The sequence below is a fragment of the Juglans microcarpa x Juglans regia genome, chromosome 5S, assembly GCF_004785595.1.
Source record: "Juglans microcarpa x Juglans regia isolate MS1-56 chromosome 5S, Jm3101_v1.0, whole genome shotgun sequence".
Lineage (NCBI taxonomy): Eukaryota > Viridiplantae > Streptophyta > Magnoliopsida > Fagales > Juglandaceae > Juglans > Juglans microcarpa x Juglans regia.
This window is the reverse complement of record NC_054603.1, coordinates 6675458-6689041: the sequence shown is the minus strand read 5'-3', so window position 1 is coordinate 6689041 and position 13584 is coordinate 6675458. Positions and strand designations below refer to the sequence as shown.

General features: G+C 33.4%; 2 protein-coding genes across 7 annotated transcripts; both read right to left on the bottom strand.

The window, feature by feature from the left end:
- Positions 1 to 642: 642 nt before the first annotated feature.
- Positions 643 to 1375, bottom strand: LOC121267034 (MYB-like transcription factor ETC3). The gene is made up of 3 exons (XM_041170916.1): positions 1297 to 1375; positions 886 to 976; positions 643 to 763 (listed from the first exon to the last, which is right to left on the bottom strand). Exons 1-3 carry the CDS (start codon positions 1373 to 1375, stop codon positions 643 to 645), a joined length of 291 nt encoding a protein of 96 aa, XP_041026850.1.
- Positions 1376 to 7689: 6314 nt separating this feature from the next.
- LOC121268198 (gibberellin 2-beta-dioxygenase 8-like) lies at positions 7690 to 13370 on the bottom strand. Of its 6 annotated transcripts, XM_041172345.1 has the most exons (7): positions 13094 to 13370; positions 12944 to 12995; positions 12769 to 12845; positions 12316 to 12318; positions 10768 to 11259; positions 8367 to 8694; positions 7690 to 8260 (listed from the first exon to the last, which is right to left on the bottom strand). In XM_041172345.1, the coding sequence occupies exons 5-7, from the start codon at positions 11235 to 11237 to the stop codon at positions 8030 to 8032; spliced, it is 1029 nt and encodes a 342-aa protein (XP_041028279.1). In that variant the 5' UTR covers positions 11238 to 11259; positions 12316 to 12318; positions 12769 to 12845; positions 12944 to 12995; positions 13094 to 13370; the 3' UTR covers positions 7690 to 8029. The 6 variants fall into 6 exon arrangements, with proteins under 6 accessions (XP_041028279.1, XP_041028282.1, XP_041028283.1 ...); XM_041172348.1 differs by lacking the exon at positions 12316 to 12318; XM_041172349.1 differs by lacking the exon at positions 12316 to 12318 and having other exon boundaries at positions 10768 to 11252.
- Between the last annotated feature and the right edge of the window lie 214 nt (positions 13371 to 13584).

Here is a 13584-nt window from a genome sequence, read left to right as displayed (position 1 = left end):
AACTCACTCAGCTGTATTTGGTGTTGTAGAAGCTCCAGTCATGATAACGTGTGGTTTTTAGTGGTATTTGGTAATGTGCATTGAACAACTCAATTTATGTTGTTTTGTTGCATTCCACCTTTACTTTTAATTTATAACATGGACTGAGGGTGTCTCTGTGTAAATCTACATTTTAATGGGCAACTGTGGAATGATTGTCGGGTGACATAATCCTTAATTCAGTCGGTTTAAGCACTGGTTGCTATCAATTTTGTGCGCTGGTCTCAATTTTGAGTTTCAAATGGAGTCTTCTCAAATATGTCAAATTTCACTTCCGAAAAATAAGAAGATTATAAAAAGATAAACATGAGACAGCTTGGATAAGGTTATGGATTAAAGAAACATAAGACCATGGGGGCTGAAAGTTTGTTTGACAGACAAAGACAGCTGAAAGAAAGTCAAAAGAAAAACAGAAAAATTCAACGTTGGACTCCTTTTCATAGCACATTTTTTGCACATTAACAGAAGGCTTAAGGGCCGTGAAATCCAAAACGTCAGTATCTATGGCTAGGGAATGGTTAGTTTCTCGAAGGCAGTTGTGCAGATTTGCAAACGAATTCTGGTCGAACCCAAAGAGGTTTCTCCTCAGATATTCAAACCATATTACATGCTTAGGGGGCAGCAATAAATTTCTGTTCTTTCATTTGTTGAGTATCTAGAAGTCCAGTACTTCTCAATTTCCTCAGCTGTTCTTCGTGGGATCCTTCCAGCAATCAGAGGCCACCTGATCATAGTAATTAGAATTCAGCTTTGAAGAAGCTTTTTTTACTTTTTTTTTTTTTTTTCAGCATGGGAAACTCAGAAGAGAATTAAGCTGTAGAAATTTAGAAATGAGAGCTAAATAACCTTTTTCCAACCAGATTGTACATCCTTATGATAAGCATCTCCTCATCTACAGAGAAATCTAGCTTGGATTCTTCGCTTGTTTCCCCTGAAGCTGTAAGCACCCAAGATCAGGTAGACAAACTTATAGGACTCCATGTAAGGGAACTCAACAAATTCAAATATAGAGCCACAAAAACGACAAGATTTGTGACAGAACAAAGAGCTAAAACATGAGAGAACAAAAATATGGCCTTCAAAGATGTTTTTGAATAAAAGGGGGAAGAAAAACTATCTAAGAATTTGAGGCAGATAATGCGAAAAAAAGAGAGACAATAACTACTGTCTATGAACAGAACATTAAGCTTAAAAACGCAGTACTCGATGCAAATCAAAGAGCTTAGAAACTATATATTTATCTCCAAAGAATAACACCCCCAGAGTCGGTGAAAGTGTCATTTGAAGGGATTTGGAACCTAAGCCTGTCTGAAGACGAGTGTTCAGAGTCAGCCATGCCGCCCAAATTTCTGGGAAATCAATGGAAGGATGGATCCCAATGTGGAACTGTGTTTGCATGGAGAAAAGAAGATGCTTCAAGATATTAATAATAGGAAGAGCAAAGAATGGTAGTTGAACGATGTCAGCTGCAAGCAAGCATATTGATCTCTATCTTACATCGAGAGCTAGGTAGCTGTATTTGCTTAGTGATCTGAAGGAAATTTCCTCGTGTACATATGCGTAACTGTACGTACACTGTCCAAATCTCATGCAATCTTTTAAAGAAAAATGAAATGATAAAAAAAAGAAAAAGAACAAATACTTTAGCCACAAAGTAATTACATAAAATAATTCCATAAATTCATGTGATTTAATATGGTTGGTCAAATTGTAAAGTTACTTTTATTATAAAATAGATATAACAGATCACGTGAAGTCACTTCAATTTGTGGACACCCTAAAAGTATATAAATACTTGCTTTTTTTACCTAATGGATATCCATGGACATCCATGTGTGTGAAGCCATGTGTTTCACACTAGAATTCTGTAAACAAAATACTCAACAGCGCAAGCTAGCCAAGCTGTTGGAATACTCATCATCACATAAACGTTTTATATTGGAATCTGTCAACTTTTAGCTATATATCTATTAATTTTTTATGATCTTCTGTGAAATCACTCTCATGAAAATATATTACAGAAAAAAAATACTGCATGAATATATAATATATATATATATATATATATATATATATATATATATATATATATATAGTCAGAATAGGCTGCATCATATATAATATATAGTCAGAATAGGCAACCTAGCTAAACCAATTGAGAAGAACGCGCGCCAAGCAGTGAAAAAATATGCAAGCATGCATGCACCTTTTGGATCAGTTCCTTCCACATGATACGCCTCTCTTAAGCAATCACTATGCCCGGCCTAACCGAAAACGTGAGTCCAAAACGTTCATGTAAATTAAATTAATTAAGAATTTTGATGACCAAGCTCAAGATTGTTATATTAATTGACGAAAAATATGTGATGATCAGGGACAATCTTAATGGTCAGATCTCAATGAAAAATAAAAATTATTTAAATTTCGTAATATATATATATATAAATATATAAATTTGATTGAGAGTTTTAATAGCTTAAGATACATATTACAAAAGATTATAATTCAAGATTGTAAAATTTAATTTTCCTTAGAAAATAATTATACTAATAATTTAGTTTTTTGAACGTCCACAAATTTTTTTGAGCTATAATAATTATATCATATAATCAACATGGATCATTTTTCCAATGCACGTAAAAAACTATCAAAATTGGTTAGATTTTTTTTTTTTATCAATCTCAATGGTTAGATTTTAAATGAGGTGTTAATACCAAAACTTGTTCTTTTCATAATATAAATGGTAATTTATATATTAAATCCATCTATGTAATAATATATATTAATCAAATAATTTGAGAGGCCAAAGGTAGGTGTCATGGGGTCCCAAGGGGGATCATGTATAAATTATATAGAAATTGGACTAGTACTTTGCTTATCCAAGACTCCAATGAAGGAAGATTCTGTTCATCATGCACGAAGAAGTTTCATCCAATCGACGCTAGTGGAATAATATTATTAAGGTAATTCAGCACTGAACCTTCGTATTAATTAGTATAAAGAAAATTTTCTTTAGGCGTACATGTTTGGCGAGTGATATATTCTGAACATTGAAATATGATAAGTGATTCCGTTAATTTTATTCAAGTAAATTTATAAATTGATATAACTTCCGGTCTATGATACGTTACATCTATTTTATATAAAAAAAACAATAACTTTACAATCTAATGTAAGTATCATATCAAGTCACACTAATTTTTTTTATTAATTACTTTTGTGGGATGCTAAAGTCTTAATTTCTCTTGAAATATTTACATTTTGGCACCATGTATTCTGAAGAAATTTATGGACCTAACTTATCTCATAAAACCGGTTTAATAAGAGATGATTGATCATTCATTATAAACATGCCCAAGACTATGTTCATAGGTAATGTGAGATTATTTCTCAACACCCCCCCTCACATGCAGTCCAGTATTTTTTCTGGTCCTTGTCACAGAGTAAGTAGTATGGGCCCCCATTCGTCCTATGGCAGACTCTGATACTATGAAGAAATTCATAGGCCTAACTCATCACATAAAACCGGTTCAATAAGAGAAGATTGATCATTTCTTATAAACATGCTCAAGAACTTGTCCACATGCAATATGAGATTATTCCTCAACACACTCATAACTCTCTCCCTTCTTGTTAGATCGTGCTCCGTTGCTGCCCTATGCTCAGCTTTAGCAGAGTTAGATATAAAGTCCCATGATTTTCTATCATTTTTACCATCTAGGTCATTTCCCTTTTCTCTAAATAGAGCGTTTCAACAAGCATATTTCTCATTTCTTGCAAAATCCATTTTCTTTTTAATGGTTAGAAAAATTGTAGCTCTGTTTTACTACTCTCTTCAAGATCATATGCCCCGTGTTAGGATTTGTAGAAAATACGGGTCTTTCTGATATTCGTGGTTGTTCACTCTTTGAGTAACTGAATCCCTATGTACAAGCTTTGGTTCAAATAAGATTTCAATATGTTTTAAACACATTCACTTGAAGGCTTTGAGAAATTTGGAATGGAGTTGTCAGATTTTTGCTAAAAAGTTGAATTTTTGTGTAATGCCCCAATGGAAAGTCCAAACCACATGGCCTATACTCTAAAAGCACTAGTCAATGATACAATTGGAGCCCTATTGAAACCTTATAAAGAGCAAGAACTTCTCATTCCCAAGCAATATGTGATCTCATATACCACGTACCTTTATCCTTATCATAGGGGGTTTCACACTTTGTGGTTCTCTTGATGTGGGTTTTTGCTACTTTTGCAAGGTTTTTATTTTTATTGTGAAAAAAATAGGTCTCAGACAGTTGGAGTGCCAGTAATATATAAGTGAATAGTTTCTCTGACCAAACATTTGTGTTCTGATTTGGAGGAACATGATAGTAATAACATGTATTGCTATCACATTAGCAATACTTAGGAGGAAAGAAGGCTTAAAAAATCACCATAAATTATGCTCAAACAATATTATTAATGCAGCTCAATGAAGATATCTTTCAGATTTGTCGCCAGTTCCGTTATCGCATAGAAAACAATTGATATCAAGATCACAATCTTTGGGAAATTGGAGTGGCCAAACTAGATTTCATAAAGATAAACTCTTTCAGCTCGGCCACATTGGTTAAATTTGTTGTGGTGTATGTAGAGACTGGTTTTTGAGCTGAAAAATGTGTTTGCTGAAAGTGTGCTCGAGCGAAGTTCGCTCGACATGCGCTCGACACTGGGCTCGAGCGAAACTTAAGTCCGAGAGTTCGCTCAAGTCTCACTCGGCAATGAGCTCGTGCGAGACACAAACTCTAGTGTTCGCTTGACATCCGCTCGAGCCAATGTTGATTTGGCCGTTCGCTCGAGGTGCGCTCGAGCGAAGTAAGCTGATTTTGCCAAATTAGGGTTTCCAGCACCCTTTGCTATAAATATATCATATTAGACTTGTTTTGTACGGCCTTAAGTATATTTTGAGAGAGAATAATTGCCTAGTGAGTGTATATTGTGTGAGAGAGTAAAAAGCCCTAGAGAGAGTGAATTGAGATTGAGTGATTATAATCTTATCTATGAATAAGATTTCTGCAGCTCTGTAGATATAGACAATTTGCCGAACTACATATATTGTACGTTATGTGCTTGATTGTGATTGCTTTTATTTTGTTTGTCGTCGTTAATCTGTGTTTTGCACAACATTACACAACAAAATCATTAACCATAATGTAAAACCTACGGTCGGATTCTATCTTGACCCAAACATGGAATTTCTTCGACAAAATTAGTGTCCCTCTGAATGGAATTTGATAATCCAGTAAAGTCAGCTCATCTCAGTTTCTCAGCCCCATAGTTTATTGTACTCCAGGTCTATCCTGTCTGGTGCAGTACCAAACTCTGTCTCCAACAGCAATTTTACTTCGATAATTCTTGCAGCCCTCGGGATCTTCAGAATATGGGATATACCTAGGTGCAGAACATGAATCACCATTGTCTGCCAATTAAAAAACAACCCGCTTCATGTTTGGGAGTGTCTAAATTTATTTTTAACTAAGAAGATAATTATATTCGTAGATTTATGGAGTGCGAAATCAAATGCATATCGGGGAATCTGGATAGTCCATATATAGTATATGGTAAGAGAATTAAAAAAAAAAAAAAAGAAGAAAAAGAAAATTTGTGTCACCTCAAATTTAGCTTGAGAAATCTCAGATATTAGTGATATACAAAGTCTCAATATTATTATTGATATGCATGCAGCATGCCATAGATAATTACATTAATGTTATTAGCATGATATCTCTATGCATGTTCCAAACTGTCCGATTCTGCACCAAAGTTTGGATGACACCCTTGCTCTATATATTTTCTTATGGATGATATATAGAAATAAAAAATAAAAAATATTATTATTCACCTTAAATTTTATTATATATATCTTTAATTAAGTGGTTGATGATATATGAAAATTGCTTTAAATATATTTATATAAAGTACAGATGACGTGATTGAAAACTATAAAATCTATATATGGTGAAGAGTGACATTACTCTGACAGAAAATTAAAGATTCAGAAACTGCTTTTAAGGGTAGAAAATTTGATAGATACCATGTTATAATTGAAGTTGGGAGAGAGAGAATTCGTTGGAAGAGAACAAATGAAAGACAAAATTCTGAGATTTCAATTTTATTGCTGTCATTTTATTAGTAAAACCAACAATTTTACTACAAATTATTACAAGCGAATTAACTAATTAATTAAGCAAGCTAATTAACTGAATTACACCGAAGATAATTGCTAACCATGCTAATTAAACTAATTAATATAGATATGATCTACGTGTAATCTACCCAATTATAGATATCTATGTGTAGTCTAGCCAATAGCATGTAAGGACTCTGATCCACGAAGTTGCATGCACGTACCTGATCAACGTCTTGTGATCTCATTGCAATATTCCACGTGTCCGCGATGTATCTAATTAATAACATGCATGGCCTTCGTGGTGCTAGCTGCTACGTACCCGTACTGTGTATTCCAGTTTTTCACTGACTCTCACATACGTAGTATTTTTACTTGTTACGTAAACAGTGAATTAATTTGATACTGACAGAAAATTAAAGAATGCAACGTCGTGATTTCTTCTATAATCCATTATTGGTTGAATCCTTTAATTTGGAGCTCTTCAAGCAACAATTTTTGGTAGAGAACTGGGTCTAAGAAGGATTATCTTGGAAGGTGGCTATCTTCAAGTGATTAATAGCATCACACAACAAGATACCTCTTGGAATAGTGCAGGCCTTGCAGGATGATAATCACAGATGTGACAAGCTAAGAAGTGGAATTTTAGGCATGTTAGAAGGGAAGTTAATGTTGTACGTGGCTCATTGTTTAGCTAAGAATGCTTTAGAATTAGATCAGGAGGATTCTATTCAGAGGGAGGATTGTCCATCTTGTATTCTTTCTCTTCTTTGATGAAGGTTTATCAATAAATATATGCTATTCTTCACAAAAAACGAAAAAAAAAAAAAAAAAAAAAAAAAAAAAAAAAAAAAAAAAAAAAAAAAAACAAAACAAAAGGTGTGATTTGGATAGTGAAATGAGATTAAATTATTTTAGATAAAAGTTAAAAGTTGAATAAAATATTGTTAGAATATTATTTTTTAATATTAAGAAATTCTATATACCACACTCTCATCCTACTATGTAAGATGATTCAATAGTGATAAATGTACCACATCTTATATAGTGTGATGAAAATATGATGAGAGTATGAAGTATATAAACATTACTCTTTAATATTATTATTGTTTAGAGATTTGAAAAAATTGAAATAATGAAATAAAATGAGATGATATGAAACATTTTCACTATCCATATGCATCTTAATTCAATCGAATATGGTTGTAGATCAGTACGTGCATGTCAAGCAATACTGGAACCCTTTCCAAGATAACGTACTGTTATCAACGTACAAATTATTATTATTATTTAATGCAAATCGAAGATCACGTTGCAGAGTCAGATTCAATTCTTGATGCGCAGGAAAGTGAAGACTCATGAGGTAGAAAAAATAAAATTGAGGAACAAGTAGTCTGATTTTTCACTAGCTGGGAGGGATTGCGTGCATGGAACGAAAGCTTGCATGCAGGCATGCGCCCATGCCGCGGTTTCATGATCACCACCGCCATTAATTAAGCTTCTATATAATATAGACAGATATAAGAATATTGATCATACATATATACAGAACCCTGATGTAGGCATGACATGTTAAGATCAAAAACTGCGGCCCTCAACAAAAACATCCAAAAGTTTTTTGTTCACATTGCAGTCAATCATGCAAACTGAGAACTACCATGCATATATGCCTTTCTTATTTTGCAGTTCGAAGTAGTGCTAGATTTAATATTTCTCTCTACTATATACATACATATATATATATATATATATATATATATATATATATATATCAACATCATTATAACTTAGTAGATGCATGCATGCAACATTCTTGGGGTATTGCCTTTAAACAAGAAATCTAGCAAGTCCTATTTTGGAACCCAATTTTTGAACATCCGCTTGGACCTGCTGCCTATATTCCCTAAAGCTGAACTCTTTGTAGATTGCAGGTTCACAGCAACTCTGTATTACAGTGTCATATGCTGGACAAAAGAAATATGCAGTGGAAAATCGTTCTACTACTGGGTTTGTCACCACACGGTGTTTTACACTCACATACGTACCGTTGCTCCATGCCTACATGCATGAGATAATCAATTACCAGCAGCCAAAAAGTATTACATGAAATATTTATATTATCTCAAATTAGGTGATATGATATTGTAAAAGATGCTAGATCTACCTGAAATAAGTCTCCAATGTTGATAATAAGAGCCTCTGGATTAGGTTTAACCGCAATCCATTTCCCATCTTTCACCAATTGCAGTCCACCAACCTGGTCTTGATGCAATATTGTGAGGAAGTCACTATCAGTGTGTGGCGTTAGACCAAATACCTGATCATCTAGAGCGATTGGGCAAGGTGGGTAGTGATTCATTCGAAGATAGCAAGTGCTTGGCAAACAATTTTCTTGAAAGAAAGTTGACTCGTGACCCATTTTCTCAGCCAAGATCTCAGCTAGTTTTTGTGCCAAATTCGATACTGCCGTAACAAACTGTTGCACTATTGTACTGGATGATTACAAGGCAAGTAATTATGTTAGACTAAGCAAATAAATTAGCAGGGCGCCCAGAGACGTAAATAGGGTTATCTAATCTAGAATATTATATGGCACAACACTCACAAACTTTGGATATTATTGGCTTGTCAAAGCACAAAACACCTAGGATTAACCATTAAATCTCAAGGACGCATGAAAATGCAAGATTTTCTTGAAAACGCACTTGGATTAGTGATGGTTCAACACATCAAGAATCGATACATAATGATGAAGGCTACTTTATACGTATGCACCACATGATAACTTAGGCCCTGTTTAGATGTTGAGCTGAATTGAGATGAGTTGAATTCTTTACGAATAGTAGTACTGAGTTAAGATAGTGGAGTGAGTTTTGTGAAACTCACCTAAGATGAGTTTATATGTGTTTGGATGTTAAAATGAGTTTAGATGTATTTATAAAAAATTGAAAAATGTAGTGGGTCCAATGTGTAAATAGGTGTTGAGTTAAAAAAATTTGTGAGTCCTATGTGTAAAGAGGTTTTGAGTTAAAATGAGTTTAGTGATTTGAGAGTTAGGTGTTTAGATGTTAGATTTAGTTTAAAATTAGACTAAAGTCTAGTTTGGTTACACAAAACTAGATTATCTTATCTCATCTCACCTCATATAATTATTATAACTTTCTTAAACTCTCACACAAAATATAGTAAACAATTAAGTATTTCAAATCTCAAAATAAAATTATATTAAAAAATTATATTATAATAATATTTTATTTAATTTTTAATAAAACATTTCATCTTATCTAAATTGCATACTAAACAAGTAGGAAATTGAATTAATTTAAGTTCAGTCCAAGTTCGTTGCTCCTTTCTAGTTATACGTGATAAAGTTCTGGCATGCCCCAGATCACCCCATGGCCCAGAGCTGTTTACTCTGTCATGCCTAACTCCTAAGCTCACTCGTGAAATTCACGTGTGGAGATGTTTGATTCTATGGTAATCACACGTGAGGAGGCAGAAAAGTGAGAAGAGACAGAGAGAGAGTGAAAGGCCGGGCCATGCAGAAGCCTGATCATGTTAGATCGTGTCTAAGATATCAGGAACTACAGTCTACATACATTGAGTTCCACGAATTGCATACTGCATGCAGCTTGATCATTTGCCACGCGTACGTGTCTTTCGCGGTACACGGATGCAAACTGTGAAATATTGTGCAGTACTGTACTGCAACTGTGCCTAGCTCAAAAGATGTGGTTCGAAAGTATCTACATGTGATGCAGTGAAAGCAGAAGGTGATCACTCGTCGATGATGCGGTGAGCTGTCGTTTCATATACTTTCTATGAAACTGATGTGAGGCAAGGAGTGAAAGTACTGAACCCCAATTAAGCATACAATACGCGGGTAGAGTTAAAAGAGACGAATCCAAAATCTATAAATTAAAATATATATATATATATATAAAAATAAGATAAAAAATATTAATTTTCTTTTAAAAGATAATATGAAAGGATAATGATTAAAAGATAATAAACGATAACTTCAAAGTAGAAGTTTGAGGCCGGCCAGTTTCGATCAAACCGGGACTGTGAAACCAGACCACCAGGTAGTTGTGCTAGCTGTATTATTGTGGTATACGAAAAACAAGTATTTGTAATGAATTATTTACGATGATAATGACTATTTACAACGAAAATAAATTACTTTTCATAGAAAATAGTCATTAAGAAATAACTAGTTATAAATAAATAATTTTTTTATAGTATACGTACATGCATGTCTCTCTAAGTAGTATTTTTCCATGATTATAAAGAAATATCATAAAAAAAATTAATGAATGAATTAAGAGGCATGCACGAAGTTTGGCCTTCGTACTCTAGATCACATGAAACGTACAATATGGAGTCTAATGATCAGTTGTAGCATGACCATCAGATAAAACCTGATCTCCCTATTCCGCGATGGGCTGTAGTACTACTTTTTATATCTAGCTACCTATTTGGCAAAGAAGGAAATAGAATATATAATGTGCAAGAAAAAAAAAAAAAAAAAAAAAACCAAAATTACTTGTTAGCATTAATATTACCCGAGAGTACTGTCGAAGCCACCCGATGAGCTATAAATATCCACCAAAGGAATGTGAAAAGCTTCTGACCATGATAACTGGCTTAGATTTGTTGCTGAAGGTGTGCCCCAACGGTAGCTTCCAGCTGAATGTTTTAAGTATTTGTCCTCTTTGATCTTCTTATCGAATGGTTGTTTGAACATCCTTTGTTGCTCAAGTCTTATCTTCTCCCAAATTTTACTAGAAATTTCATGATTCACAACTTGAAAAAAACCCCATTCTTTTGAAGCCCTCACTATCTCTGCCTTACACTTCTCTTTCTCCAGTTCACTGAGGTTCAAGCGGCTGAGATCGATAATAGGAAGCTCGCATTCCTCGACGATGAAAAGCTTGTTATCATTTTTATTGAGGAGGTCCTCCTGCGGAATGTTTTTGGTAGTTTTGTCGAAGAGGTTCTCGTAGGCCTTGTGAAATGGTGGGTCCGCGTCCATGTTGATGATTAGCGGCTGAAAGGTGGTGTGACAGAATGTCGTTAGATCTTTATATATAAGGGTATCATCATTATTTGGGCTGAGTTTTGCTGCGTATAATTATTTTTATATATTTTTTGTGTAGTTTATTAATGTAATTAATCAAAATTATTATTTTATATTAAAAAAATTGATGCAGTCAATCATATCAATAAAATATATAAAAAATATATATAAATAACTGCTTTTTCCCCGATCGTCTATATATGTCGTCATCTTTTGAATTTTTCTGACTTTGAAGGGGGGATTTGAATAATCCGTCATCCTGTGATTCCATTTAGTCCATGAAAGATCAATTTCGCATTAAATATACCTACGTATATATATATATATATATATAGTTAATGAGTACTTGTAAAACAGTTGAGAATTCCAAAATTGGTGTTATGTAGATGAAATTATATTCTTATTATTGCGAATAATATAATAATTATATTCTTATTTTCTATATAGATATACATATATATCTTGTCATTTAAAAATGTAATAAAAATTGCACACAAATATTAAAAGTGTATATGAAGGATGTATGCATGCATAAACAATATTTGTCAAAATCAAACTAGCAAACTGTAATTATTTGGACTGTGTTAAGTCAATCTTTCTGAAAAAATGGAGAAAAATTAAGTGAGACTTTTCGACATGCTGGCTATATCTCATCGACTTGTTATCTCCCTGTGATTAAAGGAGCACAAAATGTAAACAATTTGTCGGAAGGTAAAAAATTTGTTTTAGGGCAAAAATGCATTTTTGTTTTTTGCAATGAAAATAATTTTTTAATAGGAAAATACTTAGTTCAGAAAAAAATATTTTTATCGTTTTTTATTTTTTTTTATTTTTTATGCTTAGATTACGTACAACCCCTCATAATAAGGAAAAAGGGTCAACAAAAATCTCGTCGAAAGTCTAGACACTGAAAATAAATAACTCTTATCCTGTTGCCGTACACGAGCGTGTACTAGTGGAGCATTAATTGCTAAACAATTTAATGAATTAATTCAGGCTAGAAACATGACTTAATTATTGTAATGATCTGCATCAGCTCAATTTGTCATGTTTATCTCTATTTAATCTCAATATATGCAGTACTGGCCCTTAATTAGTCCAGTAGTGTGATACTACTACTAATCATTGCATGCAAAATTGATCTTTTAGTGCATGTCTGCCGGATTTGTAATGAATGGTTGTAATTTACATGACTTGAAGCAACCAATGATTAGAGAGATTCTAAACCCTAGCTAGCTGCAGGTTATGTGCATCTTTTCTTACAGCAAGAAAAATATATATTTATGATGAATTATTTATGATGTAATGACTATTTACAATAAAAATAGATTCAATTTAATCGGTAATAGTTATTTTTGCTGACTATAAATAAGTAGTTTTTTAAAATATCTATACTTAGAACTGATATATATATATATAAATTATATTTGCAGTTGTTAATGTAACAAGGATCTGTCCTCCACAATTAATATATATATATATATACCTGGTTTAATTAGAGGCGGCTCCAACAGGTTGTGTACTCCACCATTAATGCTTCTTCCAATCTGCAATGCACGGAAACTATGGGGGCTTTAGTTTGTTGCAGGTAGTATTTGTGGTGCGTACCGAATTAATAGTTCTTTCAAGAAAATTAAAAAAAAATAAAATTGATAAGCTACTTTGGCAAGTGATTGGAATGAAGCTGAATTATTGATCAGCATCATCGCTTTCCTTGAGGAGAAAAATTCAAAGATAAGGGAATGATTGAAGATGAAAGATTACTTCCACCGCATTAATATTAATGGATAGACGAAGACGTGCGTGCGTACGTCTTTGTTATGGAAAGGCGCTGATGATCAGTACCAGACTCGGACGTCGACTCTGTTGACCGCAATGATAAAGGGATCAAACAAATTAAACCACGAAGTAAATAAAGAAAGAAAATATGTTAGGTGCTGGATTTTTAAGTGATTTTAGCATGTGCTAGTTATGCAGCTAGCTAGGAAGGATAAAGAGAAGCTGCAGTCTGGCTGGGTTTATAAGATAGCGAGAGATCAAAGGGATAGAGACTAGTAGTGCGTGTATGAGTGTAGTCCAGAAAGATCGGAGATCAGGCAGATATTTATAGGCCAAAAAGCAATATCATCAATGATTGGTATAGTTGATGTACGTACGAAGAAGAGAGCTATGATCTATGAAGATTGAAATCCTATGATTTGTAAAGGAACACGCGTCTCATGGTTTTGTCAGAGAAAAAATTAGGGTGGATCTTTTTTCACCATTTTAAGGCATTGCTAAAAACATATATTTCTTTCTTTTT